At 36.9% G+C, this 27,890-nt stretch overlaps 3 protein-coding genes across 3 annotated transcripts; 1 reads left to right on the top strand and 2 right to left on the bottom strand.

Moving 5' to 3' along the window:
- Positions 1-37: 37 nt before the first annotated feature.
- LOC107551661 (protein ABHD16A-like) lies at positions 38-10,452 on the top strand. The gene is made up of 18 exons (XM_016233359.1): positions 38-198; positions 1,394-1,450; positions 1,575-1,699; positions 2,937-3,005; positions 3,137-3,244; positions 3,351-3,465; positions 5,497-5,598; positions 5,730-5,793; positions 5,883-5,932; positions 6,068-6,191; positions 6,287-6,391; positions 6,483-6,546; positions 6,637-6,693; positions 6,792-6,854; positions 6,936-7,012; positions 8,147-8,245; positions 9,562-9,608; positions 9,730-10,452. Exons 1-18 carry the CDS (start codon positions 97-99, stop codon positions 9,817-9,819), a joined length of 1,518 nt encoding a protein of 505 aa, XP_016088845.1. The 5' UTR covers positions 38-96; the 3' UTR covers positions 9,820-10,452.
- A 42-nt stretch (positions 10,453-10,494) lies between these two features.
- LOC107551660 (valine--tRNA ligase-like) lies at positions 10,495-12,437 on the bottom strand. Its single transcript, XM_016233358.1, has 4 exons — positions 12,428-12,437; positions 11,290-11,468; positions 10,815-10,964; positions 10,495-10,705 (listed from the first exon to the last, which is right to left on the bottom strand). The coding sequence occupies exons 1-4, from the start codon at positions 12,435-12,437 to the stop codon at positions 10,637-10,639; spliced, it is 408 nt and encodes a 135-aa protein (XP_016088844.1). The 3' UTR covers positions 10,495-10,636.
- On the bottom strand, positions 12,394-27,448 carry LOC107551685 (valine--tRNA ligase-like). The gene is made up of 31 exons (XM_016233388.1): positions 27,372-27,448; positions 26,388-26,732; positions 26,028-26,171; positions 25,061-25,268; positions 24,745-24,860; positions 24,554-24,629; positions 24,369-24,469; positions 22,284-22,411; positions 21,895-22,059; positions 21,693-21,774; positions 21,393-21,512; positions 20,390-20,498; positions 20,219-20,307; positions 20,047-20,137; positions 19,838-19,962; positions 19,610-19,713; positions 18,583-18,741; positions 18,416-18,506; positions 18,226-18,331; positions 18,040-18,110; positions 17,235-17,360; positions 17,031-17,135; positions 16,873-16,941; positions 16,694-16,772; positions 16,394-16,521; positions 16,123-16,278; positions 15,755-15,973; positions 15,069-15,180; positions 13,189-13,367; positions 12,714-12,863; positions 12,394-12,604 (listed from the first exon to the last, which is right to left on the bottom strand). Exons 2-31 carry the CDS (start codon positions 26,730-26,732, stop codon positions 12,536-12,538), a joined length of 3,822 nt encoding a protein of 1,273 aa, XP_016088874.1. The 5' UTR covers positions 27,372-27,448; the 3' UTR covers positions 12,394-12,535.
- Between the last annotated feature and the right edge of the window lie 442 nt (positions 27,449-27,890).

Below are 27,890 nucleotides of genomic sequence, written 5' to 3'. Positions count from 1 at the left end.
CCGCGGATGTGACGTGGTTTTATTTTTCGCATTCGCTGCTGTAGTACTTCTGAATCTGATCCTCGCAGGCCGCCGTAGTTCCTGACCGAGGTGAGAATGGCCGGCTGGATGTGGCACCGGTGCCTTTTCGGGCCCAATCTACAGCGGGTCCATCGCTCACCGGACCAGACACGTACTGACGGCAGACCGCCCCGCAGGGTACGACTCTGACTTCCCCTTTAGACTGAGCCATAGCCTTAAAACACTGCTGAGATCAGTCTCGCAAGAGTGTGCGGAAGTGCATTATTGTGCTATTGGCGGAGTCTCAAATCTTAGTGAGCTGCCTATCTAGACAGCATTTGATCATCATATGCGATTTGATTTGATCGGATCGGAACGGAACAAATTCAAATGATGTCCTAAAACACTGTATAGATAGGCAGCTCACTCGGTTTTGAGACACATCCATTGACAGAGAGCTTATCTCTAATGGTCGAATGAGCACAACCATAACAACACTATTATCGCACACACGCGTCGAATTATTGCGTTTCTGTTTGGGTTAGACATCTGACATTTGTCATTGCTATGAATCATACTTAGACTGTTGCAATAATAACTGAATAATGAGTAAAATGGTGGTAATCTTTCTTTTACCCTCTTCACAGAGAATCTACCCTTTAAAATACCAAGGAAACGTTTTGTTTTTACTACTGTAATTTATACTGTAGGCTCTCCCTCAAAAATAATTAGTTTGTTTGTTTAACGTTGTATTGGCTAAAACTAGAGACTGACAGATATTGTTGTAACCATCTATATTTATCTAAATGTTTTCATGTCTAGTCATTTTTTCCCTTTGCTTACTTTGTGCTAATTACATTATTTATACATGCTGTATACTTCACAGATATTTCACTGTAGCAAATTTGTCGAAATAAATAGCATTAGGCTATAACTGTATTATTGGGCTAAATAATAAATTAGGCTATAACTGTAAAAACACAATATGGATTTTGACTTTTAATAACAATAACAGCATCAATAATGATACTCTAGTACTACTAGAGTCTACTAGTTGTCATGGGATATAAATTAAAACATTTCTTTTCATGTGTTTATGTGAGTCTGCTCCAAAAAAAATGAATGGTTGTGGAATGAATAGTTTTTATGTGAAAAAGAATGCATACAAACAACCAAACAATAAATTACAGTGAACCTTTGAAGAGTAGATATGCGAGAATATTGGTGCATTGTGTCTATCAAACCTATTTTTGGTCTGTATCTAATACCAAGTGACCACAAGTTTTTTGTAACAATATCTGTGGTTTTAATAAATATAGAAACTATGGTCACCATGGCAAACTTTTGTAAAGATACACCAGACTCATAACTGGCGTTTCTTTGTCTTATGTAGGGCTGGAATTATCAGCCCAGAGGTTTGGAGAGACACACAGACAGCATCCTCGGTTGGGTATGTGATCACAGTTTCATTGCACATTTTCCTGCAGTTGGTGTAGTGACCAAATGTTAAAAAAAGAAACAGCCCAAAGGTTTTGTAATATGAAGTTTAATCACTGTCATGTGTTGTCCTTCAGGCCTCGGTGCTGTGGTCTCTGTCCTACTACAGTTCTCCACTGCTCCTCTGTTATCTCTATAGGAAAGGTAAAATACAAATACAGCATAATATAACCACAAACCTATTTGTTTATGTGCTAAAATTGTAATTCTACTGTCCAATACACCTACAGGTAAAAGTGTATTATACATGCACTAAACACTTTTATTTTTCTTCTTGTTTCCATTTTGTTACTATGTAAATAATTAGTGCTGTCAAACGATTAATCGCATCCAAAATAAAAGTTTTTGTTTACATATGTGTGTGTACTGTGTGTATATTTATTATGTATATATAAATACACATGCATGTATATAATCAAGAAAATGTTTGTTTATATATTAAATATATTTATATCATATAAATGATATGAATATAAATTTATGCATGTAAATATTAAAAAAAATGTATACTGTGTGTGTGTTTATATATACATAATAAATATACACAGTACACATACATATATTATGTAAACAAAAACTTTTATTTTGGATGCGATTAATCATTTAACAGCACTATAAATAATATACCAAATATTGTGCGTTTCTGCATGCAGATCTTAATGTTATTGCATAAGCAGTTGTTGATTGGTTCAGTCTTAATGTTACGTTCAGCAGGTGTAATCATATCATATGAGTCACAGGCTAATGCTCTCACAGTAGTGCTGTATGTATTTTTAGTCCGGTTCATAAGAGGTTTTAGACCTGAAGAGCACTGATATTCAGGTTGTGAATGAGCTGTGCTGTACTGAATGAGCTCTTTTACATCATGACTAAGGTATGATCTTGTTTAATTTGAGCATTGGAATAGCTGAATCAAAGATGTTATGGTGCAAGTGTAATATTAAGGTACATAGAATGCAGTTCAAATACTGTAGTTAAATGTTATATCCAGTATGATGTAGTTATGTGATCATGGTTGTATTGTATATCTTATTGATATAATGGTATCAGTGGAGATTGTCTTTGCTGTTCTCTTGCGCGAGAGAGTCTGTGCCTTACAAAGATGTGGTTAATAGCATTCTGTAATAATTGTGTTATTAAATGACAATCAAGCACTGCTAACTGTATTTGATATTGTTAGGTTACGATGATAATGAAGTTACATGACAGATTCTATCTGCAGATTAAGTTCATTACTGACCACTAATAACAAGATGACTGATTTTTTCTGCTGCCCCAGATGAGCCAGTATTTCCACATTTTTCCACCATGAAAACTGATATGTATTATTTTTTAAGTCCAAATCAGAAACCCAAGCAGTGATATTCATGATATATTATTTGTGCCATAGACTCCACAGTTTGAGAACAAGAGAAAAAAGTTGGACCCCTAATGCGCAGTGTTAGATTTTTGCTAAACCTATACAAACACTGGCCTGTAGATTTCAGCTGGAAAGAAGTCAGTAGTCCGTAAGTAAAGCTTGTTTCTCTCTTTCTCTTAGTCTTTGTGTTTTAGAGGGGTTTGCTTTAATTGGGTGTCATCGGCTAGCTCTTGAGATGTGTGCATGTTTCTAATGTTCTTGCACTTCCTCTGTCTGCAGGAAGCTGTCTAAAGGTGGCGTGTCCCTGCTGAGGCCAGAGCCAAAACACAGAGGAGCAGCAGACAGTGTGCTAAATTCAGTTCGCACACTACCATGCCACATCTTGAGGTAAGAGTGTGTGATAATACATTGACTTTATTGTTAGGGTTGTACAGATGCATAGGTTTAGATCAGAGGTCACCAGCGTAGGTTCTCATATGTGTGTTTTGTGTAGTTATTTGATAGTGCACTCGTTCGGCCGGAGGATGCTATACCCGGGCTCAGTGGGTCTGCTGCAGAAGGCCATGAGACCCATGTTACAGCAGGGCCAGGCCAGACTCGTAGAAGAGGTAACACACATACAAGTACAAACCCACACTACAGTACAACACATTCAAATCACTTCTCAGGAAAACATGTAGCTTCTCACGTTATGAACTCCCATGGAAATGGAAATATCAGGGATTTCAAAAAAGACATAAATTAGCAATAAAAAAAACTTTAAGAACTAAAATGAAAAATTATCTTAAATTTGAATTTTATGAGTGAAATCTTTGTTAAATATTTTTTTTCTTGTTCAGTAATTTTTTTTTTGCAGAAAATGCCATAAAACGGCATTTTATATGTAGGTTACATATGTGATTGTATTATCCAAAAAATCCACACATGATCTTTACTTAATATCCTAATGATTTTTGGCATAAAAGAAAAATCAATCATTTTGACCCATACAATGTATTTTTGGCTATTGCTACAAATATACCCCAGCGACTTAAGACTGGTTTTGTGGTCCAGGGTCACATATTAATAAAAACATAATAAAACATACAAATAACATTAGCGAGGTTTATGTGAAGTTTTTACATACATGTAGTGAAAATGAGGTATTATTTAAGGCTAATTGATATGAAGGCTGTGATAACACATCTATAATGTAAATCCATAACAGCTATCACAACCACAAACATATTTAAAATACAGTAAAACAGTAATGCATAAAAATACAGTAAAACAAAACATTTAATTAATCTATTAAAACAAGCTGAGGCCAGAGCCAAAACACAGAGGAGCAGCAGACAGTGTGCTAAATTCAGTTCGCACACTACCATGCCACATCTTGAGGTAAGAGTGTGTGATAATACATTGACTTTATTGTTAGGGTTGTACAGATGCATAGGTTTAGATCAGAGGTCACCAGCATAGGTTCTCATATGTGTGTTTTGTGTAGTTATTTGATAGTGCACTCGTTCGGCCGGAGGATGCTATACCCGGGCTCAGTGGGTCTGCTGCAAAAGGCCATGAGACCCATGTTACAGCAGGGCCAGGCCAGACTCGTAGAAGAGGTAACACACATACAAGTACAAACCCACACTACAGTACAACACATTCAAATCACTTCTCAGGAAAACATGTAGCTTCTCACATTATGAACTCCCATGGAAATGGAAATATCAGGGATTTCAAAAAAGACATAAATTAGCAATAAAAAAAACTTTAAGAACTAAAATGAAAAATTATCTTAAATTTGAATTTTATGAGTGAAATCTTTGTTAAATATTTTTTTTCTTGTTCAGTAATTTTTTTTTTTTACAGAAAATGCCATAAAACGGCATTTTATATGTAGGTTACATATGTGATTGTATTATCCCAAAAATCCATTTGAGAGTTACCGTACCTTTGATCTTAATTATAATTACACTGAAAATGCATAATTACTGTACACTTTCTATATAGTTGTCAATTTCTTTGAAAAATATTTAGAAATCCCTTATTCAGTACCTTGTGTTTTTTAAATGATTTTGAAAATGTCTCTTATGCTCATCAAGGCTGCATTTAAAATACAGTAAAACAGTAATGCATAAAAATACAGTAAAACAGTAATATTTTAAGAAAATAGAACAATTTAAAATAACTGTTTTTTTATTTTAACATATTTTAAAATGTAGTTTATTGCTGTGATGGCAAAGCTGAATTTTCAGCATCATTACTCCAGTCTTCAGTTGTGCTACTTAATATTTCTGCTGCTTAATATTTTTGTGGAAACTGTTATTTCAGGATTTTTCAATTAAAGGGGACATATGATGCTATTTTAAAGATCATTATTTAGTGTAACAGAATATGTTGACATGCTTTAATGTTAAAAAAACTCACATTATTTTTCAAATACTATACATTATTGTAGGTCCTCTATGCCCCGCCTTTGTGTAATATTAAAATTTGTTTGATGATCTGAATCTTTTAAGTGTGACAAACATGCAAAAAAAATAAGAAATCAGGAAGGGGGCCAACACTTTTTCACACCACTGTATGTGGGGGCGTGTTTGAACTCCAGTATATACTCTATATGGAAATTCATCGATTATTTGTGTGTTTATGTTCAGTATGACGGTCAGCGGAACAAACTGGTAGCTTGTGATGGGAATGAAATTGACACCATGTTTGTGGACCGGAGGAAAGATGGAGGACGAGCCGGAAAAACTCTGGTAAGTATGTTTATAGTGTGAAGTAAATGTACCACTACAACAGAGCAGAAGAAACCATACTAGAGGAGCTTCACGGAACAAAGTAGTATATTGAAATAACGTATTATATACTGATATAATGTACATCACAGGTGATCTGCTGTGAAGGAAACGCAGGATTCTATGAGGTCGGCTGCATGAACACACCACTGGAAGGTAAATGTTTGTGGCTCAATGCGTCTGTGTTATATTTTATTTTACATTACATTAAAGCACTAGATGCATGTCAAACTGTTTCCTCTCAGGTGGATATTCAGTGTTGGGCTGGAATCACCCAGGGTTTGGCGGCAGTACAGTAAGTCAACATCACGCCATCTGTTCCTCACACTGACCTTGGCATAACAGCACACAATTAATGACACAAGTAATGTAGGATTCGTATGTGTTTTATCCAAAATGTAAAATGGTTGGAAACCTCTGTGTTTTTCAGGGAGTTCCATTTCCTCAAAACGAGGCCAATGCGATGGATGTCGTCATTCAGTTTGCCGTGCACAAATTGGGCTTCCAGTTGAGTGACATTATTGTGTACGCCTGGTCAATAGGGGGCTTCACAGGTAAACAATCCCACACCAGCCATCAGAAAACACTGATCCACAACAGAAAAAAAGGATTAATTTGTTTTCGTTCTTAATGTGCTGCTCTATTTTAGCCAGTTGGGCTGCGATGTCTTACCCAGAGATCCGAGCTCTGGTTCTAGATGCCTCGTTTGATGACCTTTTACCACTTGCGCTAAAGGTCATGCCTGAAAGCTGGAGTGAGTGCTTTATTCTTTTCATCTCTACTCGGTTCTCGAAGGAGTGACCTAAAAAAATTAACAAACGAATGGGTTTGTTTCCATTCCGCAGGACCCTTGGTCACCCATACAGTGAGGCAGTACATGAACCTGAACAACGCTGAACAGCTCTGCAAGTTAGTCACCTTTTATTATGATTTATTTAAAAGTAAAAACAAAACGTTAACAGTATGAGCTTCATCTAAATATGTTTGCTCTCATTTCAGGTACCAGGGACCAGTGTTATTGATCAGAAGAACCAAAGATGAAATCATCACTACCACGTGAGTTATCCAGGACACGGATGAACACACACTGATGCTTGCGAAGGCAAACGTGAATTGTTGTTGATGTTGACATGGCATGTTATGTTTTTATACAGGGGTCCAGAAAACATCATGTCTAACAGAGGGAATGACCTGTTGCTCAAACTACTCCAGTACAGGTCAGACACAGATCACACCAACTGCTTCATCTGGTTCTGCTCTGTCGGTTGCTTTCATCTCTCTTTCTCTGTGTCTCTCAGGTATCCTAAAGTCATGACAGAGGACGCTCTCAGGGCAGTCAGGCAGTGGCTCGCAGCAGGGACACAGATTGAAGAAGGTGTGCTTTTATAGTGAATTCATTTTAAAGGGATAGTTCAGCCAAAAAGGAAAAGACCTTCATTCATCTTCAGAACACAAATTAAGATATATTTGATGAAATCCGAGAGCTTTCTGACCCTGCATAGACAGCAATGCAACTGACACATTCAAGGCCCAGAAAGGTTTTAAGGACATCATTAAAATAGTCCATGTTGTTATTTTTGTTTTCTTTGCACACAAAAAATTATTTCGTAGCTTTATAAAATTAAGGTTGAACCCCTGATGTCACATGGATATGAACTGCACATGGATATAAGTAATATAGATTATTAATATTAATGTTAAAATGAACAATAATAATAATATTATTAACTAATTAATTTTTATTCTCTTGGTCATTATTGAAAAAGAATATTTTATGTAAAATATTAATATTAACATGTATTTTTCTTCCTTAATATCTGAGGTCGATTATATTTAAAAAAAAAAAAAAAAATTCTAATTCAAATTTAAATGATCTTTTTCTGTACTATGTGGCATATGCCTGAAATGTAGCATAACCCTGATTTATGGTTTTAGTGTATTTTTATTTATTTTAACAGGGTTTTTCAAACTGGGTTCCAAGGAGTGCAAAAGTTTAGAGAAAAGTGTAAAAATTAATAAGTAATATCAGTTCAAATATACAGAATTTATGACATTACGGTTTCATTTTGCTTTGTAAAGACTGGTCAAAAATCATGAGATTAATCTCAGTTGACAGCCATATTTTCTTTCATGTTTGCACATCCGACATTAATCGTTAATAGTAGATAGAAAACAGATAGTGCCTGTTTAATATAAACTAAACATTTTCCAGATAATTTTTCATGTATTTATTATATTTTTATTTTGTACAATATAAATGTAGTCTTTATACTGTACATAAATACAGCTGTCTTTTTATATTTCCAGAAGGGGTTCCCTTGCAAGAGGATAATTATTTGGGCATCAGAAAGTTTGAAAACCCCTGAATTAGCATATTGGCCATAGCACTGGTTATGCACTCTAATATGAAAATAATTATGTAGTCGGTATCTGTTCTGCTTTCTCTGTTTAATTTGGCTCTATTAAGCAGAATGTGTAAAAGTGCGTAATTTTTTCCTCTGTTCCTCAGAATCTGTGTACACAGGCTATGAGGTGGATGATGATTGGTGCTTGTCTGTGCTGCAGTCCTATCAGACAGACAGAGAGCCCCTGTTCCCCTGGAGTGTTGGTACGTGCTTCAAACACAGTAGCCATGCTCACGTCCAGAACTTAAAGGGGTCAATATCACAAAAAACGAATACAAGCCTAAATAAAAAAAACAACTCAAGCTCACTGAAAAGTAAACAATCTGCGATTTAAATAAAAATAATTACAAACAATAGGACAAAAAACTACAGTAGAACAAATAAATAAGAAATGCTACATACATTGTTTAATGTAATCAAATGTATGAAAACACTGCATATTATTCACTGTGTAAATTCAATATATATTTCTTCTTTTTAAAGTTACAAAAGTAATTTAGTCAAGAGCAGTGAGAGATTATCTCTTTTTTGTTGTTTGATTAAAGGGGTCATATGATGTTGCTAAAAAGAACATTATTTGGTGTAATGCAATGTGTTTGTGGTTTAAGGTTAAAAAAGCTCATTATTTTCCACATACTGTACATTGTTGTTTCTCCTTTATGCCCTGCCTTTCTGAAACGCGTCGATTTTTTACAAAGCTCATCGGTCTGAAAAGCAAGGTGTGCTGTGATTGGCCAGCTATGCAGTGCGTTGTGATTGGTCGGATATCTCAAGCGAGTGACGGAAATATTACACACCTACCATATTGTGATGCCGTGTCCTGGAGCGATGAGACAAAAATATGAAAACCCATTATAAATGAGGCATTTGTTGCATCCAGTGGGGACATAATTACTGATTATAATGACTTGTACTGTCTTTTTACGCGTCGCGTAAACATAAAACCTTGTCTGCGTTTGTGATCGGAGAAATGACAAACAACAAGTGCTACTCTACACTGCTCAAAACTCGCGTTTGAATCGTCAGTGGCAAATCCTTTAAATATAAAAAACGTACTTACAGTCTGCGAGTCAGAACAGCCGGCATTGTAGTCTACTCTACCAGGATCAGGAAACAGTCCTCCATAAAATGTGCTGCACACATCTGAATATTTGGGTTAAACTGTTCTGGAACAGTGTTGTAAGTACAACTTAACCACTGATTTCTAGTCGTGTCCTCTTTTGGAAGATCAAACAAAGTAGTTTTGCTTTCAAAACATGGCGGCGGCGGTGGCAGCAATGATAAAGTTAAGCCTTCTTTAGTCTTTGCAACTTTAGGGATCTGATCTATTCACGAACAGCTTGTAACACTCCAAAGAGAAAGGAAAACTTGAAATCGCATCATATGACCCCTTTAAATGGGCTGGTGTGATAGAAACGAGAAAGTTCAGCAGTGACTTCCATCACTATGGCTACAGTTTCTGCTTAAAACAGACAAACATTTGACTGTTGGTGATCTGATCTTCTGTCTTTTGTTTCAGGTGAAGACATGACACTCGAGGGCAGAAGGCAGCTTGCTCTATTCTTGGTATGTTACAAAAATAATAGAGTATACCCAGTAAATAAAAATGCTACTCTTTCTCTCTCTCTATATAATATATAATACTGTTTAAAGGTCATCAATCTAACATGACTTTCCTCTCTTTCAGGCACGAAAGTATATGCGAAACTTTGACACGACACACTGCACTCCACTCCCTATTTCTGAGTTCAGGCCTCCCTGGAAACTAGAGCACTGATGAGACTAACAGGAAGAGAGCGCAGGTCAAAGGGAATCACACACCAGTACATTTGAGTCAGTTCTGTGGGGCGGCATTTAGAATTAGTCGTTTGTTTAAATGTGACGGGGTTACTCGTTTATGTTTGTTCGGCATGGTTTGATAAGAGACATTTTAAATTATTGGCTGTGCTCTGCCTCCATCGCAGTGGGTATTTAACATGAAGATCGGAAAGTGTTGATGCTCAGGTTTGTCGTCACTCTCGTGGCGTTTGTTACTTTTGAGAGACTCTCAGTGACGGGACTCCAAGATCTCTTGCCTCTTTTTCAGCGTGTATTCATTTTTTCCTCTATTTTGTGGAGCACTGTAATTATGAACAAATCGTATCGTAAAAATGTTCTGAATGTTATATTACATATGAATATTAAATAAAACCAGGGGATACTTTTTTTTGTGGTTGAGTTCCTCTGTCTTCAATCGTCATTATTTGTGGTTGACACAAAATAAAAGTTTCTTATTTGAAAGCTACATTGAAATGATACAGTTGTTTTTTGAAATGATGAGCAAGCATTGCGGATATGCTATATATTATGTTAACTTTATAAACAGTTTACATACATGTGTATATATATATATATATATATATATGGTGAGCTTGGTGACTTTATAATACAATTACACTACAGAGAAAATTCATAATTTTCCATCTAAGGTTGATTTTTATTCAAACTTCCCCACATTATTGTTCAGTAGGCAGGACTGACATACATTAGACAGAGAGAACAAAAGAATGAAAACAATTCATAAATGATAGAAAACACATGATGAAGAGGAGTTGTTACATCATCTTTCTGAAGTTCTCGATGGCTTCATTCACTTTTTGCAGTTCTGTTTCATTCTGCCTCAGCTGGAAAGAAAATAAAAATGTTGCACTTTTCTTCAAGACAAGCAACTGCCGAAAACTGTCATTAAAGACCATTTTCTCAGACAAATTGCTTCCCCTCCATCCCACTTACCTTCTCAGCATCTCCCTCCTGCACTTTAACAGGAACTTTCTCCTTGTAGTCGTTCTTGGCCATCTTTTCCTTCATCTTTTCCATCTGTTTCTCCAGCTCCCCTTTCTTTGCTGTCAGTTTAGTGACCTCCTTTTCCAAATCAATCAAACCCTGATTCGCAGAAAAGGATTTAGAAACCGGCATGTTTACAGACACAGAAAGCTCATTACACATTAAAATGTGACGCTGTAGGAGGGGGAAATTAATTCTTGACACAATGCCAAACCAGATGATTGGGTGCTGAGAATGTGTTGATGTTATTTTTAGAGAATCAAATTTAAATAAATACTTTATCTCCTCATTTCCGGTTGATTATATTAATGAATGTATTTGGCAGCTGTGGTGGGATTATGACAACCTGAATAAAACTCTTTCAGGTGTATTAGTGCAAGTCAAAATGCTTTCGTAATGAAACAACATTCTCGAAGACTTTTACCTTCAGCATGAGGTGAACAGTGCATTTATCGGAGGCGATGGCCACCCCACAGCCTTGTGGGATAGTGCTGTCGCCCCCCACAACTGGATAAATAGCCTGAGAGTAAGACAGCGTCTGGATCTGAAGACTGTATGTCTGGACCAGAGCAGCTGTATCAGAGTCTATGCACTGCAGATAACCTGACACAGAGAGATAAAACAGCCACGAGTTACACATCTGCTAATAAAAAATCTGAAATAATCCAAAGACTGTGAGGTTCTCGTACGTTAATACCATATGGTCAGTAGGTTGTGTGTAAACCTCGACATGTGTGTGATATGGGTAATATTGAGACTAGGGATACACCAACTTTTGCCTCTTGTGATTCTGTAATGAAGCTCATTAACTACAACTGTTGTGCAACATGTTTATATTACATTAAAATAAAAATTTACTAAAATACCTTTTAATATATTTCAAAATAATGCATTATATTTTCTTAAATATTTACTATGATCATTATTCTTTAGAAAAAAAACTTTCTATTGATCAAAGAATCCTACAAGAATGTATCATGTTTTCAACAAAAAAGATATTAAAGGGATAGTTCGCCCAAAAATGAAAATTCTGTCATTAATTACTCACCCTCATGTCGTTCCACACCCGTAAAACCTCCGTTCATCTTCAGAACACAAATTAATATATTTTTGATCAATTCTGAGAGCTCTCTGACCCTCCCATATACAGCGTTAAAATAATCCATGTGACATCGGGGGTTCAACCGTAATTTTACGAAGCTACGAGAATAGTATATTATATATATCATTTGTACGCAAAGAAAACTGAAATAACGACTTTATTCAACAATTCGTCTCCTCCATGTCACCCTATAGCGCCATTTTGGAGAATATCCGCTGGACGTAAACAGCGTATGCTATTCTGTGTCAGCTGCACCACACTGATATATATATATATATATATATATATATATATATATATGTGTATATATATATATATGTGTGTGTATATATATATATATATGTGTGTGTGTGTGTGTATATATATATATATATATATGGTGAGCTTGGTGACTTTATAATACAATTACACTACAGAGAAAATTCATAATTTTCCATCTAAGGTTGATTTTTATTCAAACTTCCCCACATTATTGTTCAGTAGGCAGGACTGACATACATTAGACAGAGAGAACAAAAGAATGAAAACAATTCATAAATGATAGAAAACACATGATGAAGAGGAGTTGTTACATCATCTTTCTGAAGTTCTCGATGGCTTCATTCACTTTTTGCAGTTCTGTTTCATTCTGCCTCAGCTGGAAAGAAAATAAAAATGTTGCACTTTTCTTCAAGACAAGCAACTGCCGAAAACTGTCATTAAAGACCATTTTCTCAGACAAATTGCTTCCCCTCCATCCCACTTACCTTCTCAGCATCTCCCTCCTGCACTTTAACAGGAACTTTCTCCTTGTAGTCGTTCTTGGCCATCTTTTCCTTCATCTTTTCCATCTGTTTCTCCAGCTCCCCTTTCTTTGCTGTCAGTTTAGTGACCTCCTTTTCCAAATCAATCAAACCCTGATTCGCAGAAAAGGATTTAGAAACCGGCATGTTTACAGACACAGAAAGCTCATTACACATTAAAATGTGACGCTGTAGGAGGGGGAAATTAATTCTTGACACAATGCCAAACCAGATGATTGGGTGCTGAGAATGTGTTGATGTTATTTTTAGAGAATCAAATTTAAATAAATACTTTATCTCCTCATTTCCGGTTGATTATATTAATGAATGTATTTGGCAGCTGTGGTGGGATTATGACAACCTGAATAAAACTCTTTCAGGTGTATTAGTGCAAGTCAAAATGCTTTCGTAATGAAACAACATTCTCGAAGACTTTTACCTTCAGCATGAGGTGAACAGTGCATTTATCGGAGGCGATGGCCACCCCACAGCCTTGTGGGATAGTGCTGTCGCCCCCCACAACTGGATAAATAGCCTGAGAGTAAGACAGCGTCTGGATCTGAAGACTGTATGTCTGGACCAGAGCAGCTGTATCAGAGTCTATGCACTGCAGATAACCTGACACAGAGAGATAAAACAGCCACGAGTTACACATCTGCTAATAAAAAATCTGAAATAATCCAAAGACTGTGAGGTTCTCGTACGTTAATACCATATGGTCAGTAGGTTGTGTGTAAACCTCGACATGTGTGTGATATGGGTAATATTGAGACTAGGGATACACCAACTTTTGCCTCTTGTGATTCTGTAATGAAGCTCATTAACTACAACTGTTGTGCAACATGTTTATATTACATTAAAATAAAAATTTACTAAAATACCTTTTAATATATTTCAAAATAATGCATTATATTTTCTTAAATATTTACTATGATCATTATTCTTTAGAAAAAAAACTTTCTATTGATCAAAGAATCCTACAAGAATGTATCATGTTTTCAACAAAAAAGATATTAAAGGGATAGTTCGCCCAAAAATGAAAATTCTGTCATTAATTACTCACCCTCATGTCGTTCCACACCCGTAAAACCTCCGTTCATCTTCAGAACACAAATTAATATATTTTTGATCAATTCTGAGAGCTCTCTGACCCTCCCATATACAGCGTTAAAATAATCCATGTGACATCGGGGGTTCAACCGTAATTTTACGAAGCTACGAGAATAGTATATTATATATATCATTTGTACGCAAAGAAAACTGAAATAACGACTTTATTCAACAATTCGTCTCCTCCATGTCACCCTATAGCGCCATTTTGGAGAATATCCGCTGGACGTAAACAGCGTATGCTATTCTGTGTCAGCTGCACCACACTGATACGTTGTTTTCGCTCAAATCAAAGCGTAAATAAACATAGAAAACGTATCAGTGGATACTCTTTAAAATGGCGCAACAGTGACGCAGAGATGACAAATTGTTGAATAAAGTCGTTATTTCTGTTTTCTTCGCATAAAAAAAATTATCTCGTAGCTTCGTAAAATTATGGTTGAACCTCTGATGTCACAATGATTATTTTACCGATCTCCTTGCTACGTTTCTGAACCTTGATCCTGTAAATTACATTGCTGTCTATGGGAGGGTCAGAGAGCTCTCAGAATGCATAAACAATATCTTAATTTGTGTTCTGAAGATGAACGGAGGTCTTACGGGTTTAGAACGACTAAATTAGTGACAGAAATTTCAGTTTTGGGCGAACTATCCCTTCAAGCAGGACAACTGTTTTCAACACTGATAAGAAGAAATGTTTCTTGAGCAGCAAATCAGCATATTAAAATGATTTCTGAAGGTTCCTATGACACCAAAGACTGGAGTAGTGGCTGCTTTGCCATCATAAGAATAAATGATATTTTAAAATACATTAGAAAACTTTTTTTTTCACTGGAATAATATTTCACAATATTCTGCTGCATTTTAAAAAAAAACTGCCAACCCCAAACATTTGAACAGTAATGTACATGGCCATTATTACAATTCTATACTATTGTGTCTTAATAAACTAAAAATGCAACGCAAATTTTTTTTTTTTTAAATCAATCAAATATCTGTTATCGACTAATAAAAATAAAATGAATATCAGATGACAACCAACAAATATTGCACTCATTTTTTTATGACAATCCAGCATTGGATTTGGATCAGTCACATCTGTTTAAAATGGTCCATATACCAATATTGACCAACGCTTCGGATCAGTGCATCCCTAGTTGAATCTAGTCAGTTTGAAATGAGTGTGCAGTGTACTGTGTGAGGTCTCACAGTCAGCGCGGGTCTTGGTCAGGTTATAATCGGCCCTGAGTGATCGGATGGTTTTGACCACAGACATGACAAACTCCATCTGACGGTCGATGTCCTCGCTGTGCCAACAGAACTACAAACAAACAAAACACACCATTTACACCAGAAACCACCACAGAATGCATTTTGTTCAGACAACATCCTCTCTCTGCTCTTCTTTTCATTAAAACTTTAAAGTACCAAAGGTTATTTTTAATCTAGTCACCTTCACATTCCACTACACAGCCTCAATGAATGATGAAAAATTATGCAGGATAAAAATCTAAAAAGAGCTCATAGTGGGACATCAAAGACTATATTATACTATATACTATATGATAATCATATACTATATGATTAATAGACTGTTGTGGGTTTTTGTTCCATTTAGGCTGGTTCTCTGTGTGATTTTGCCCCCTTCTGACCAGACAATTCTTGTTAAAGTAACCAGCAAGTAGTACTTGATATGTGTAGGTGATATCATGGACACATCACTGTCCTGACTTTCTACTGACTACACACTCAAATCCACCTGACATTTCATTGGCTGAGGTGAACCACATGGGCAGCATGATGATTGCGTCCTGACACTCTTTATTAGAACAGAATAAAATTTTTACCAGCCTAGATACTAGAAAACACTGCCATTACGCTTGACCTCTGCTCACCTCTGATGTTTCTGGATAAAGTGTGACACAGATGCTGGAAGTGCTGTCCTGAGCAAGTCTTCTTGGCAAGCGCTGGAAGAGCTCTTCAGTCACAAAAGGCATGAGGGGAGACAGGAGGCGGAGTCCCACCTCCAAACAGGTGTAGAGAGTCTGTCTGCAGATGTCCGCTTGCTTTTGTCCCTCAGAGTCCGTCCTGCTCAACACCGGCTTCACACTCTCCTACAACGGCAGAAAAAAACCTCTCAAATTTAACAAATTCCCCTCCAAAAATCGTATTGGATAATGTCTTTATCCAATAATGTCTTATTTAGAAATGTGTGTGTATTATAAAAATGAAGAGGTCAAACGCAAATGTGTGAATTCATTACCAGATAGACATCGCAGAGCTCGTACAGCCAGAAATTGTAGATGGCAGTGGTGATTGCAGGAAAATCATAGGCCTGAAATCCGCTATCACACAGGGCTACTGCTGCGCTCAGACGGGACAGAATCCAGCGGTCAGACACACTCTCACTGCCACACAGCTGAGAGACACAGAATCACATGTTAAACAGAGAGGGAAATCAACCCACAATACAGTTAGCATGTCCGGACACATCCTCCATCTATCTATCACTTCCTACTGTCCATCTCTCTCACCTGAGCTTTCTCCCAGGGCACAAATCCCTCCCCCAGAGTCCTCATAGCAAACTTCACTGCGTTCCACAGCTTGTTACAGAAATGCCTGTATCCCAGAATCCTGTTCACATCCAGATTAATGTCTCGGCCTGGGAGAAATAAACAAAAACGCACATAATGCTTTATGTAACCGTGTACCTTATCATATCTTAAACTAATCTAAAAGGTGCTTCAATGCTATATTTGTTAAGTACACTAATAAATTCACAATGAATAACATTGTGAAAACTACTATTTGTCTAATGCTGTAACATTTTTTACCTTGACTGGTGTAAGCACACAGAGCAAATCTGAGCGCATCAGTCCCGCATTCTGGAATTCCACTGGGATAGTCAGATTTCTACTGAGCGGACACAAACAGAATAGAATAGAAAAGCATTCCAGCAACTAAGGGTACAATAACAATAGATTTCAAGAAATCTCAAGAAAGAGGGTTTTACCTGTCCCTGTCTGGCCTTCTCAATCTCCGGAGGGTCAAGATTGCTGTCTGTGAGCTGAGCATGAAGACCCTACACACACACACCTCAAATTAATTTTGCTCAATAACACCTTATGTAGCCACGTGGTGTTGCTGGAAGAGCTGTTGTTGTTTATTTACCTCCAGTGAAATGCCAGTGATGACGTCCAGAGGGTCGATGACGTTACCGAGAGACTTGCTCATTTTCCTGCCATGGGCGTCCCGTACCACTGCATGCAGGTACACCTGAACAAACACGTCAGGTTTATACCACAAGTTACGAAACACAAGTTAGTCTAGCTTTGATTGCAGTGACAAAGCTTGATACATCTGATACACACCCACCTCTTTGAAAGGTAGTTTTCCAGTGAGCTTGAGGCCCATCATGACCATACGAGCCACCCAGAAGAACAGGATATCATGGCCCGTCTCTAACAGTGTGCCTGGGTAGAAGACTCTCAGATCCTCTGACTAACACACATATATTGCAAAATTACATAATCAGTAAGTCTAGGTATTGAAAATATGACATAATAGGACATATTGTCAAGATTTTGACAATATGAGATAACAGCACCCAGGGACCCCAACACAAAGAAACTAGACTTTTTTCTCTTTGTAATATATTGCTTATGTAATTATAATATATCATTTGAAATGTAACTATAATATTTTATGTTGTGTATCATATATCTATCTAATAAATATAAATATATATATATATATATATATATATATAATACAGTGCAGTGCAGCAATATCATATTTTAAATAACTCATATGTTATTTCATATTTAAAAATGTAAAATTAAATAAAAAGTACAAACAAAAAATAAGTAAATATCTATAATATTTTATATTGTGTATCATATATATATCTAATAAATATAAATATATATATATATATATATATATATATAATACAGTGCAGTGCAGCAATATCATATTTTAAATAACTCATATGTTATTTCATATTTAAAAATGTAAAATTAAATAAAAAGTACAAACAAAAAATAAGTAAATCTGGTATTAGGCAAGTTTTTAAAAAATCTGGTATTCTAAAGTAATGCGAAATTTTGTACAATTTTAAATAAAAACAACAATAAATAAAATAAAATTAACAATAAAACAAATTAAAATAACATCTGACCTCAGTGGGCCAGCCAAAGATGGAGAAGGGGAAGATCCCTGAGGAGAACCAAGTGTCCAACACATCCTCATCTGAAACACAGACGAAGATGCTTTATTGACGCCAGGGGGTAAATACTGACATAAACAAAACAGGAGGATAAAACGACTCCGTTGTAATCAGAGCATGTGTATGTAAGACTCGTACCCTGGCGCAGAGAGATTTTGTCTGCAGTGACATTGAAGCGTTTGGCAGCTTTTTCTCTGGCTTCCTCCTCTGATCTCCCACTGACCCAATAATGTCCATCCACATCCTAAGCACAGAAAACAACATCTTAATTCCCACCATCTGTGTGTATCCGGTGCACAAACAGCAAGCTGCATTTGGCTGTGCGCACCTCGCCTGGTTTGACTGACGGATCATTAACAGTCACAAAGTATGCTGGTATCCTGTGACCCCACCACAACTGCCGTGAGATGCACCAGTCCCTGAAACCCAAAAAGCATTACCACACACAGAAAAGACTCCAGCAGAGAAAAAGCTGGCCTGAGATAGACGGTTCACCTGATGTTGTCCATCCAGTTGAACCAGGTTTTGAGGTGGTGGTCAGGGATGATCTTGAGCTCTCCGTTTCTGACGACATCTGCAGCCTGCTTTCCCATCTCTCTGCAGTCCACGTACCACTGAGGCTTCAGAAGAGGCTCCACTATGTCCTTAGAACGGCTGAGAAACACATACTCAAAACCTTTAGACATGTTAATATAACAGACATGTTATAACATACAGACATGTTATGTCTATTCCAGGATTAGATGGCATTTAAACAAATTATGAATAAATTGGAATACATTTTTTATAAATTACAACTCATTTAATTGTAATTATTATACAATGGGTTGAATTTTTATGTAGCTTTGTTGTCTACAGATGAAAATGTCAGGCAACCTATCCATGTCTTTACACATCAATGTATCGTCACGAGCCGCATGGTTTAATTTGGTTTTGTTTGTGTATGTTTTTTTGACTCTCAAAGCCGTGATTCCCATTCACTTCCATTATAAGACTGACAGACTGCAACGGTTTGAGTTAAAAATCTTCGTTTGTGTTCTACTGAAGAAACAAAGTCACCTACATCTTGGATGCCCTGGGGGTAAGCAGATAAACATTACATTTTCATTTTTGGGTGAACTATCCCTTTAACATTGTACTTTTAAAAATTGCATAATTTCTTCCTCTTTAAAAAGGTTTTTTTTTTTTTTTACTCATGAATTTTCAACTGGGGATCTTGCATGGTTTACTTTTGTTATTCCACAAGGAGGCACTTGTGCACCTGTGGTTCACATCTAGAGATAAATACATGTTTTGGTGTCACTTTCTAAGTCATTGCTTGTAAAACACAATTGTATCATTTTATTTTTTTTAGTTTATGCTTTAAGTACAATGTTGTTTATAAAGATAAAGAAAGATTTTCAAGTTATATGACAGTTTGGAAACATTTTCAATTCTGTTTCCACTGGCAGTACTGTGTCCTACATACCAGTCCATGACCACCTAGGTAAATTAAGGAGTTGAGTGGGAGTTAGTGTCTAACCTGCAGACAGGCACCACCATGGTATTGTCTTTGACCTCCTTAAACTGGCCTAAGTCTGTCAGAGCCTGGAGCACAGCTTTCCTCGCCTCAAAGCGCTTCATTCCCTAAAACACCAGAGAAATGCAGATTATTCAAAGAACAATTAATCAGTCTACCGTCATATTTGTGGCAAGATTAAAATACCTGGAGTAAACAGGGTAAAATATATCACAGTACGTGTGTGCCTACCAGGAATGGAGGAGGAACATTGATGAGGAGGCCATTTTCATCTAGGATGTTGATGAAGGGCAGTTTGTGTCTCTCTCCCACCTCATAATCATTATGATCATGAGCAGGAGTGATCTTCACAGCACCTGAACAACGACACCATATTGTAGACACGGCCCAGAGAAAGACAATCGTACAGAAAATAACTTTGTCCTTGAAACATTTATTACCTGTTCCAAAGTTCATATCCACAAAGTCATCCAACACAATGGGCATCTTTCTGTCACAGAATGGGTGAACAACCATCTTTCCTTTGAGATGCTGGACAGAAAAGAAGCTTTCAGTTAACTTGACTCAAACGGTTTCAGACAAACAGTTTTGCGAAGAAAACTTTTGTGTCACCTGATATCTGGAGTCATTAGGGTGGACGGCAACAGCTGTGTCTCCAAGCATCGTCTCAATACGGGTGGTGGCCACTACCACCTCCTCATCTGCAGGAGAACATTTAATTTTAAACACATCTGTATATCTCCTCAGTGCATCTAACCTCTCTTCTCCAGACTCAACTCTCACCTGATCCTTCGACCTTGTAAGAGAAGGACACCAGCACTCCAAACTCAACCTTCTCTTTATAACCTGGCACAGGAAGAAGAGTTCGCCCTGCCAGCTCCTTTTTATCGACCTGGAACACAAAACTCATCACGTGACCTCAGTAAAAAGAGACTTGGAGACTGTTAGTGAAGATGTCATTTCAGTCATCAGCCACTTTCCCACATGCCCACCACGACTCATGTGTGTAATGCTGCTGATGCAGAAGCCGGCGTTCTTTTTGCGTATTTTTGTTTTCTTTGCACACAAAAAGTATTCTCTTAGCTTCATAAAATTACAGTTGAACCACTGATGTCACATGGACTATTTTAACAATGTGCTTACCACCTTTCTGGGTCTTGAACGTGACAGTTGTGTTGCTGTTTATGGAGATTCAGAAAGCTCTCGGATTTCATCAAAAATATCCTAATTTGTGTTCCAAAAACGAATGAAGGTCATGAAAGATATGAGAGTGAGTAATTAATGACAGAATTTTCATTTTTGGGTGAACTATCCCACTAAATGGATCACAAGCCACAGTAAAGAAAATTATAATGCTACAAAAAAATTATATTTCATATAAATGCTATTTTTAACTTTATATTCATCAAAGTTCTGAATTCTGAAAATCCTGAATTAAAAAAAAAAAATCACTATTTCCACAAAAATACAGCAACACAACTCCTTAAAATCCAGTTTTGCCACCACAAGAATACATTACTTTTGAATATATATTAAAACAGTAATACTATTAAATTGTAATAATATTTCACAATACTATTTTTAAACCGAAAGAATGTTTTACTGTAGTTTACCACATAAATGCAGTCCTGGTGAGCATAAGAGACTTGTTTCAAATATATTTTTTACAAAATCGTACAAACTTTCTGAACGTTAGTGGCAGTGGATGAGTTTTCCCACTCATTTAATCACAGATGGGAGTGACTAACATTGAAATGTCAAAGTTTGCATGCAGATATGAACATACTTCTATGTCAGAGATGGCAGAGTTGAGGGTGCAGGACCAGTTGACGAGTCTCTTGCTCCTGTAGATCACACCCTCCTCATGCATACGTATAAAAGCCTCCTGGACCGCATACGACAGTTTCTGCAAGCAGACAGTTTTACACATGATTACAGACTAGCCATCATTCATTAATGACACTTTAATGCCAAGTAGTGCAAAGCTGGATAACAGCAACCAGACTTTCCAGATGTCATTTAACACCTGAATTGTTTCATTAAAGTGCATCCCAAAGCATGTTTGGGTTTTGAGCACTGTACTCACATCATCCATGGTAAAACAAGCTCTGTCCCAGTCCAGAGAAGAACCCAGCTTCTTCAGCTGGTGATAGATGCGATCTCCCTTTCTGTTCGACACAGAAAGGAAGAGAAATTTGTTCATATAATTGGAGCTCAATTAATTATTTATAGATCTAATGGAATTATCAATCTCCATTCCAGAATTCTCCTCAACCCCTCACACTCACTCGTTCTTCCACTTCCAGACCTCCTGGATGAAGTTCCCTCTCCCGAGATCGTGTCTGGTCATCTTTCGCTCTCTCATCAGTTTCTTCTCCACCACCACCTGTGTGGCGATGCCAGCGTGATCACAGCCGGGATTCCACAGTGTGGTCTCTCCTCTCATCCTGTGCCTGCATCATCACACCAAAGCAAACCCATTGCACACATCATTACTTTTGACGCATGATGTCATAGCTCACTCCTCAGCTGTAATTTATGATATTGGGCCTATGCTTTATTAACAATAACACACCTGTCTATTTTTTAATTACTGCATAACAAAGTTAATATTATGGCTTATAACTAATATTTATAACAATTATGTTAATTATTTATAACAATTATGACTGGTTACCATCTTGTCAGGCAATCCTGAATAGCATTGGTCAAGGCGTGACCAAGGTGGAGGGATCCGGTTACATTAGGTGGAGGAATACACATCATGAACACTCCACGTGGGTTTGGCTCACTCACATTCTTCCTCTGGAAGCAGAAATATAATTCAGAAAATGTACACTAGTACCATTCAAAAGTTTGGGGTCGGTAGGATTTTTTAAAATGTTTTTAAAATAAGTCTTTCATGCTCACCAAAGGCTCTGTTTATTTTCTCAAATACAGTAATATTGTGCAATATTATTACTATTTAAAAGAACAGCTTTCTATTTGAATATATTTTAAAATGCAATTTATTCATGTGACAGCAAAGCTGAATTTTCAGCAGACATTACTCCAGTCTTCAGTGTCACAGTACCCTGTAGAAATCATTCTAATATGCCGATTCTTTCTTATTATTAATGTTAAAAACAGTTGTGCTGCTTAATATTTTTGTGGAAACCATTACACATTTTACCAGTATTCCTTGATAAACAGGAAGTTGAAATGAACAGCATTTTTTTTAAATAGAAATCTTCTGTTTTCATAAACAGTATAAATGTCTTTACTGTCACTTTTGATCCATTTTAAAGCGATATGTTCACCCAAAAATGAAAATTCTGTCATTAATTACTCACCCTCATGTCGTTCCAAACCTGTAACACGTTCATCTTCAGAACACAAATGAAGATATTTTTGATGAATTACGAGAGCTCTCGGACCCTCCCATATACAGCATTAAAATAATCCATGTGACATCAGTGGTTCAACCGTAATTTTAAAGCTACGAAAGCTCTCGGAATTCATCAAAAATATCTTAAAGGGGTCATATGATGCTTTTTTAAAGATCATTATTTTGTGTATTTGGTGTAACAGGATATGTTGACATGCTTTAATGTTAAAAAAAACACATTATTTTTCAAATACTGTACATTAATGTAGGTCCTCTCCGCCCCGCCTCTCTCAAACGCTTCGTTTTCTACAAAGTCCCTCCTTCCAACAAGCGCAGTCTGCTCTGATTGGCCAGCTGACCCAGTGCATTGTGATTGGCCGAACACCGCAAGCACTCGTCGGAAATGTAACGCCCCTTGCCATAATTGCGAGCTTCATCTTTCAAAATAAATGCAAAAACAGAGCCCATAAGGGGAACAGAGTCGCGTGACACACTCAGTAATGAAGCTGGTATGTGTGCAGTACACAAGCCACGGTTAAGACAGCTGACTCCACTGTGATCTCTCTCTCTCTCTCGCTCTCACACACACACACACACACACGCGCACGCACACACACACACACGATGCGCAAAACTCCGCATTTGAACAGTCAATAGCAAATACTTAAACTAATAACAAAACAGTAGCTGATTCAGAAGCGCCAGATTGTCATAGCAAAGTCAGAATTAACTCCTCCCCTAGGTTCACGAAACAGTCGTCCATAAAATGCATTGCTGTTCTGTTGTAAATAATCTTAAAGATTCCTAAATGCATCTACTTTTGGAAGGCCAAATAAAGTGCTTTTGCTTTCGCCTTGAAACACACAGCGTCTCCCTAACATGGCTGCTTCACCCCTAACTGCGGTTACTGAAATCACGCCTTCTCTCTTTGCGTGCACATTTGGGCGGCATTATACTAATATTGCCACATAGTGAGGTAGATATGTGGGGGCGTGTTAGAACGAGCCGTTTTAGGGGGCGTGGCAGAGTCTTAACTTTGATAAAGTATATCTCTTTGGTTTTGAGACTTTAGTCTTTGCAACTTCAGGGATCTTATCTATGCACAATCAGCTTGTAACACTCCAAAGAGAAAGGAAAACTTGAAATCGCATCATATGACCCCTTTAATTTGTGTTCTGAAGATGAATGGAGGTTTTAGAGGTTTGGGACGAGCTGATGGTGAGTAATTAATGACAGAATTTTCATTTTTTTGGTGAACTATCCCTTAAATCATTCCTTGCTGAATAAAATACTAATTTATTTTATCACTCTTACTGACCCTAAACTTTTGAATGATAGTGTACCTACAGTGTCTCAGGATGAACCAAAATACTTTTGATTATTTTTATGTCATACCCCATATTCAGGCTTGAAGAAACCCTGTTTCTCCCACCAGGAGTACCAGGCCGCTTCCACATACTGAGGACTGTAAGAATCAGGCAGAGGACTCAAGACATCTGAAACACATGAAGTGAGACACACAAGACGTTACATGACACATCTGAAAAATACAATCACTTCTAATGGAAGCAAAAACGCACCTTTTTTCTCTCCAGGCGGCGTGGGGATGTTGTAGGTGATCACATCCAGTTCCTTCTTCTCAAGTTTGGCTTTTTTCTGTTGGAGTAAACAGTTGGCAACAATACAATATGGCAACTAAGTTCAGCTGTCTGTCTATCTCTGTTTGTGTCAGCATTATTAAGAGAATAAGATGCTGAGATCATCACTCTACCTCAGTCTGAGGCTGCATCTTCTTCTTCTCTTCCATCTCTTTCTTCTGTTGAAACTTTTCCATCTTTTCTCGCTTCTTGGCCTCTTTCTTCAGCTGAGCCTCTGTTTTAGGAGGACCTGTGAATAACAAGGAAAACCGATACAAACAAATCCTTCAGACAACTCCTAAAAGCCATTCAGACTGTGATAAGATAAAATCTATATGAAGTTACAAGAACATATCAGCTGATGTTTTAATCTACTAGTTTATAATAATTTTAAAATAGACACAATACACTATTCCTAAATACCATTCTTCAAATCACACACATCCTTACCGTTAGCAGGTGTGCCGTCTGGTGTAGCCGCTTCAGAAGCAGCAGTTGCTGTGGCATTGACAGCAGCGCTAGGTTTGGGTGTCACAGGCACCATTTTCTCACACAGTGAGATTTTACCTAGCACCTTCAGGAACTGTGGCTGGTTCACACAAGTATTATACCATCTTGTCACATTCACCAATGACTTCCTGTCTGCAGGCTCCAGTGCCTTCAAAGGAAACAAACATACTAATAATCAGGAATCAATCATTTTTGACAACAATTACAACAAATTAAATATAAATGTAATACCTGTATAATTATAGAACTAAAACTACTAAAAATCATTGATCTTTTTGTTCATTGATTTTTGATAATTGATTCATGAATTGAAATAAAGCTAAAATAACACACACAAAAACTTACATTTAAAAACTTTAGAAAATTAGAAATGTTGGCCTTGGCTTATTACTGAAATACATTTAAATTGAAGTACTAAAATTGCAAAAGTGTAAAAAAAAATAAAAAATAAAGCCACAAAGAAATATATATATATATATATATAGAAATCTATAAACAAAACCACATAAATCAACTAAAACTGATTTTTAAAAACCTTTTTCAAAATATTAATAAACTATGAAGGTATTTATAATAACACTAAAATAACACTAATCGGGGGTGCGTTTCCTGCCTGACTTTCTTCTGTTAAACAAAAAAATGAAAAATTAATTTTTGCCCATACAATGAAACTCAATGGCATGCAACATTGTTTCCGGATTCCACTGACTTTCATTGTATGGCCAAAACAGTTCGAACATTCTACAAAACGTCTTCTTTTTTTCCACAGAAGAAAGAAATACATACAGGTCTGGAATGGCATGAAATATGATGGGGAGTAAATGATGACAGATCTTAAATATTTCTAATAATACAACCTGTTATAATAAAAGAGTTAAAGTGGTCAAGCATACAGATGTGTACTCACATATTTAAACGGCAGGAGTGCTGCCACAGCAACAGCTATATCCGCCAAAGTCACACCCTCTCCTACAAGGAACGTCCGCGGCACTAAAGTCTCATCTAGAGCTTTGAGAACACGCAGCAGCTCTGCTTTGGAACTCTGCTGGAGCTAAAATGAAAGATCAATTGATATTACATCAAAAGTAATAATAAAAAAATAGTGCAGAATTTCTTTTTATTTAACGAAGGTCTAAAAACGAGGTGCTGTGTACTTGGAATGTGTTTTTTGCTGGCTATCAATCAACACATGACACACACTGACAATCAGAGCATCAGGTGATAATGCATTCTGATCATATATGGGCCTATACAGACAAATACATACCTTCTTATCAACCCCCATGATCCCCAGCAGAGGGAATGTCACAGCACAGGCCACCGGCATCAGCTCGTTCTCAGCAAAGCTCAGCCATTGCCAGACCTGACTCTCCTGCTTCTTATCGCTGCCTGTCCGGTTGTCCGCTGCTGCCAGGTACCAGCTCACAGCATTAGCACCGGTGAGCACGGTGCCTCCCGAACGAGCTAAGACCAGTGCAGGACGAGATCTGGCCACCTCCGCCGGAGGGTCCTCATGGATGATTCGTGGAGGAGATGGACAGAATTCAGCAGCGATCAAGGGCAACAAACTCCTGAAGTCATCAGGGTGGGAAGAGATGTATAGAGTGTCCATCTGACAGAGAGATATGAGAGCCATGTCAATTAATAATTCAATTTTTTTTTTCATTCCAATTTTAAAAAAAATAAAAATTCTTCGGAAAATAAAGGAATATTTTGCAAAACTCTCTTAAATTAAATTTAAAAAATTGTAGGCCTATTTAATTTCTACAGTTTTGCATACGTTCCAAAGACTGCTATATCAGTGATGTTCCACCACAAAGCCTTGATACGGAAATGAAAGCTAAAGTGTTAAAATAATGTGTCAATATTCTTTGTCAAGTAACAAAACCTTTAAGACATTCATATTTACAACTACTGCATATCACACTTTTGCTTTTATAAATATTTAATTTCGTCACTTTAGTTTTAACTGCAAATGACAAATAAACTGTACTTCACTATACTCTGTCAGATCATATGTAGAAAATGATACACCGATAAACCCGATAACGATAAACCCCTTTACTCCGTAATCTTTTTATGTTTATATTATAATGTAATGCTGGCATAATAACTTGAGTATTTTGACGTAAACATAGACCGGCTAATTGGCTAAACGCATGATCTGTTTATTTCAGTCAAGAAATTACATATAACACACACTTTCGGGCTGTATCTGTTAAAGTCTTGTTGAATATCATTAGTAACTCACCTGTAGGTAGCAGTGGGGAAACGTCAGCCTAAATCCAGCATGCAAAGGATCCAATACTTTATAAGCGCTGCCGTAAAGTGATGTAGCCGGTCGTAAAGCGCATCCGTCTGACGCAATAAATGTGTAACAGACTACAGTGTCCGATAGAGGCGCTATGAGCTACAATTACACTCAACGGTATGATGTAAGCCACTGGAAATGAGAACTGATGGGCAATGTACAAATTAAACAATGGAAAGATTGCTTATTATGAGGGGGGGAGGATTAGCCTATACTGTTGCCAGTAAAAAACATTATTTGTTATTTTGAATGTAGAGATAAAAGTATTGACAACCTTTTGATTTTGAAGAGCAAATTTAATATTTACAAATTTCATGTCATAAGCCTTTTTGTAATGATCTTATCTTTTTAAATCAAAGGTTTTCAAACTAGGGACCACAAAGGAGAGCGACGGGGTCCGTAGAGAAGTTTAAAGAAAAACAGTGTAAAAAAGTAAAAATAAATAAATAATAAAAAAAT

The sequence above is a fragment of the Sinocyclocheilus grahami genome, unplaced genomic scaffold (assembly GCF_001515645.1).
Source record: "Sinocyclocheilus grahami isolate Dianchi unplaced genomic scaffold, SAMN03320097.WGS_v1.1 scaffold429.1, whole genome shotgun sequence".
Classification (NCBI taxonomy): Eukaryota; Metazoa; Chordata; class Actinopteri; order Cypriniformes; family Cyprinidae; genus Sinocyclocheilus; species Sinocyclocheilus grahami.
Note: the sequence above shows the minus strand (reverse complement) of the source record. Positions and strands in the feature narration are given on the sequence as shown.

Coding starts and splice junctions, on each gene's coding strand:
- LOC107551685 (XM_016233388.1), bottom strand. CDS start 26,732: ATGGACACTCTATACATCTCTTCCCACCCTGATGACTTCAGGAGTTTG. Junction 18,742..19,609: donor ATGGTGGTGCCTGTCTGCAG/GTTAGACACTAA, acceptor TGTGTTTCTCAG/CCGTTCTAAGGACATAGTGG. Junction 18,111..18,225: donor CAAAATCTCTCTGCGCCAGG/GTACGAGTCTTA, acceptor TCTGTGTTTCAG/ATGAGGATGTGTTGGACACT.
- LOC107551660 (XM_016233358.1), bottom strand. Junction 10,965..11,289: donor CTGTTCACCTCATGCTGAAG/GTAAAAGTCTTC, acceptor TCTGCGAATCAG/GGTTTGATTGATTTGGAAAA. Junction 10,706..10,814: donor AGGAGGGAGATGCTGAGAAG/GTAAGTGGGATG, acceptor TTTTCTTTCCAG/CTGAGGCAGAATGAAACAGA.
- LOC107551661 (XM_016233359.1), top strand. CDS start 97: ATGGCCGGCTGGATGTGGCACCGGTGCCTTTTCGGGCCCAATCTACAG. Junction 1,700..2,936: donor TTTGTTTATGTGCTAAAATT/GTAATTCTACTG, acceptor CCTAATGCGCAG/TGTTAGATTTTTGCTAAACC. Junction 5,933..6,067: donor CAGGGTTTGGCGGCAGTACA/GTAAGTCAACAT, acceptor TGTGTTTTTCAG/GGAGTTCCATTTCCTCAAAA.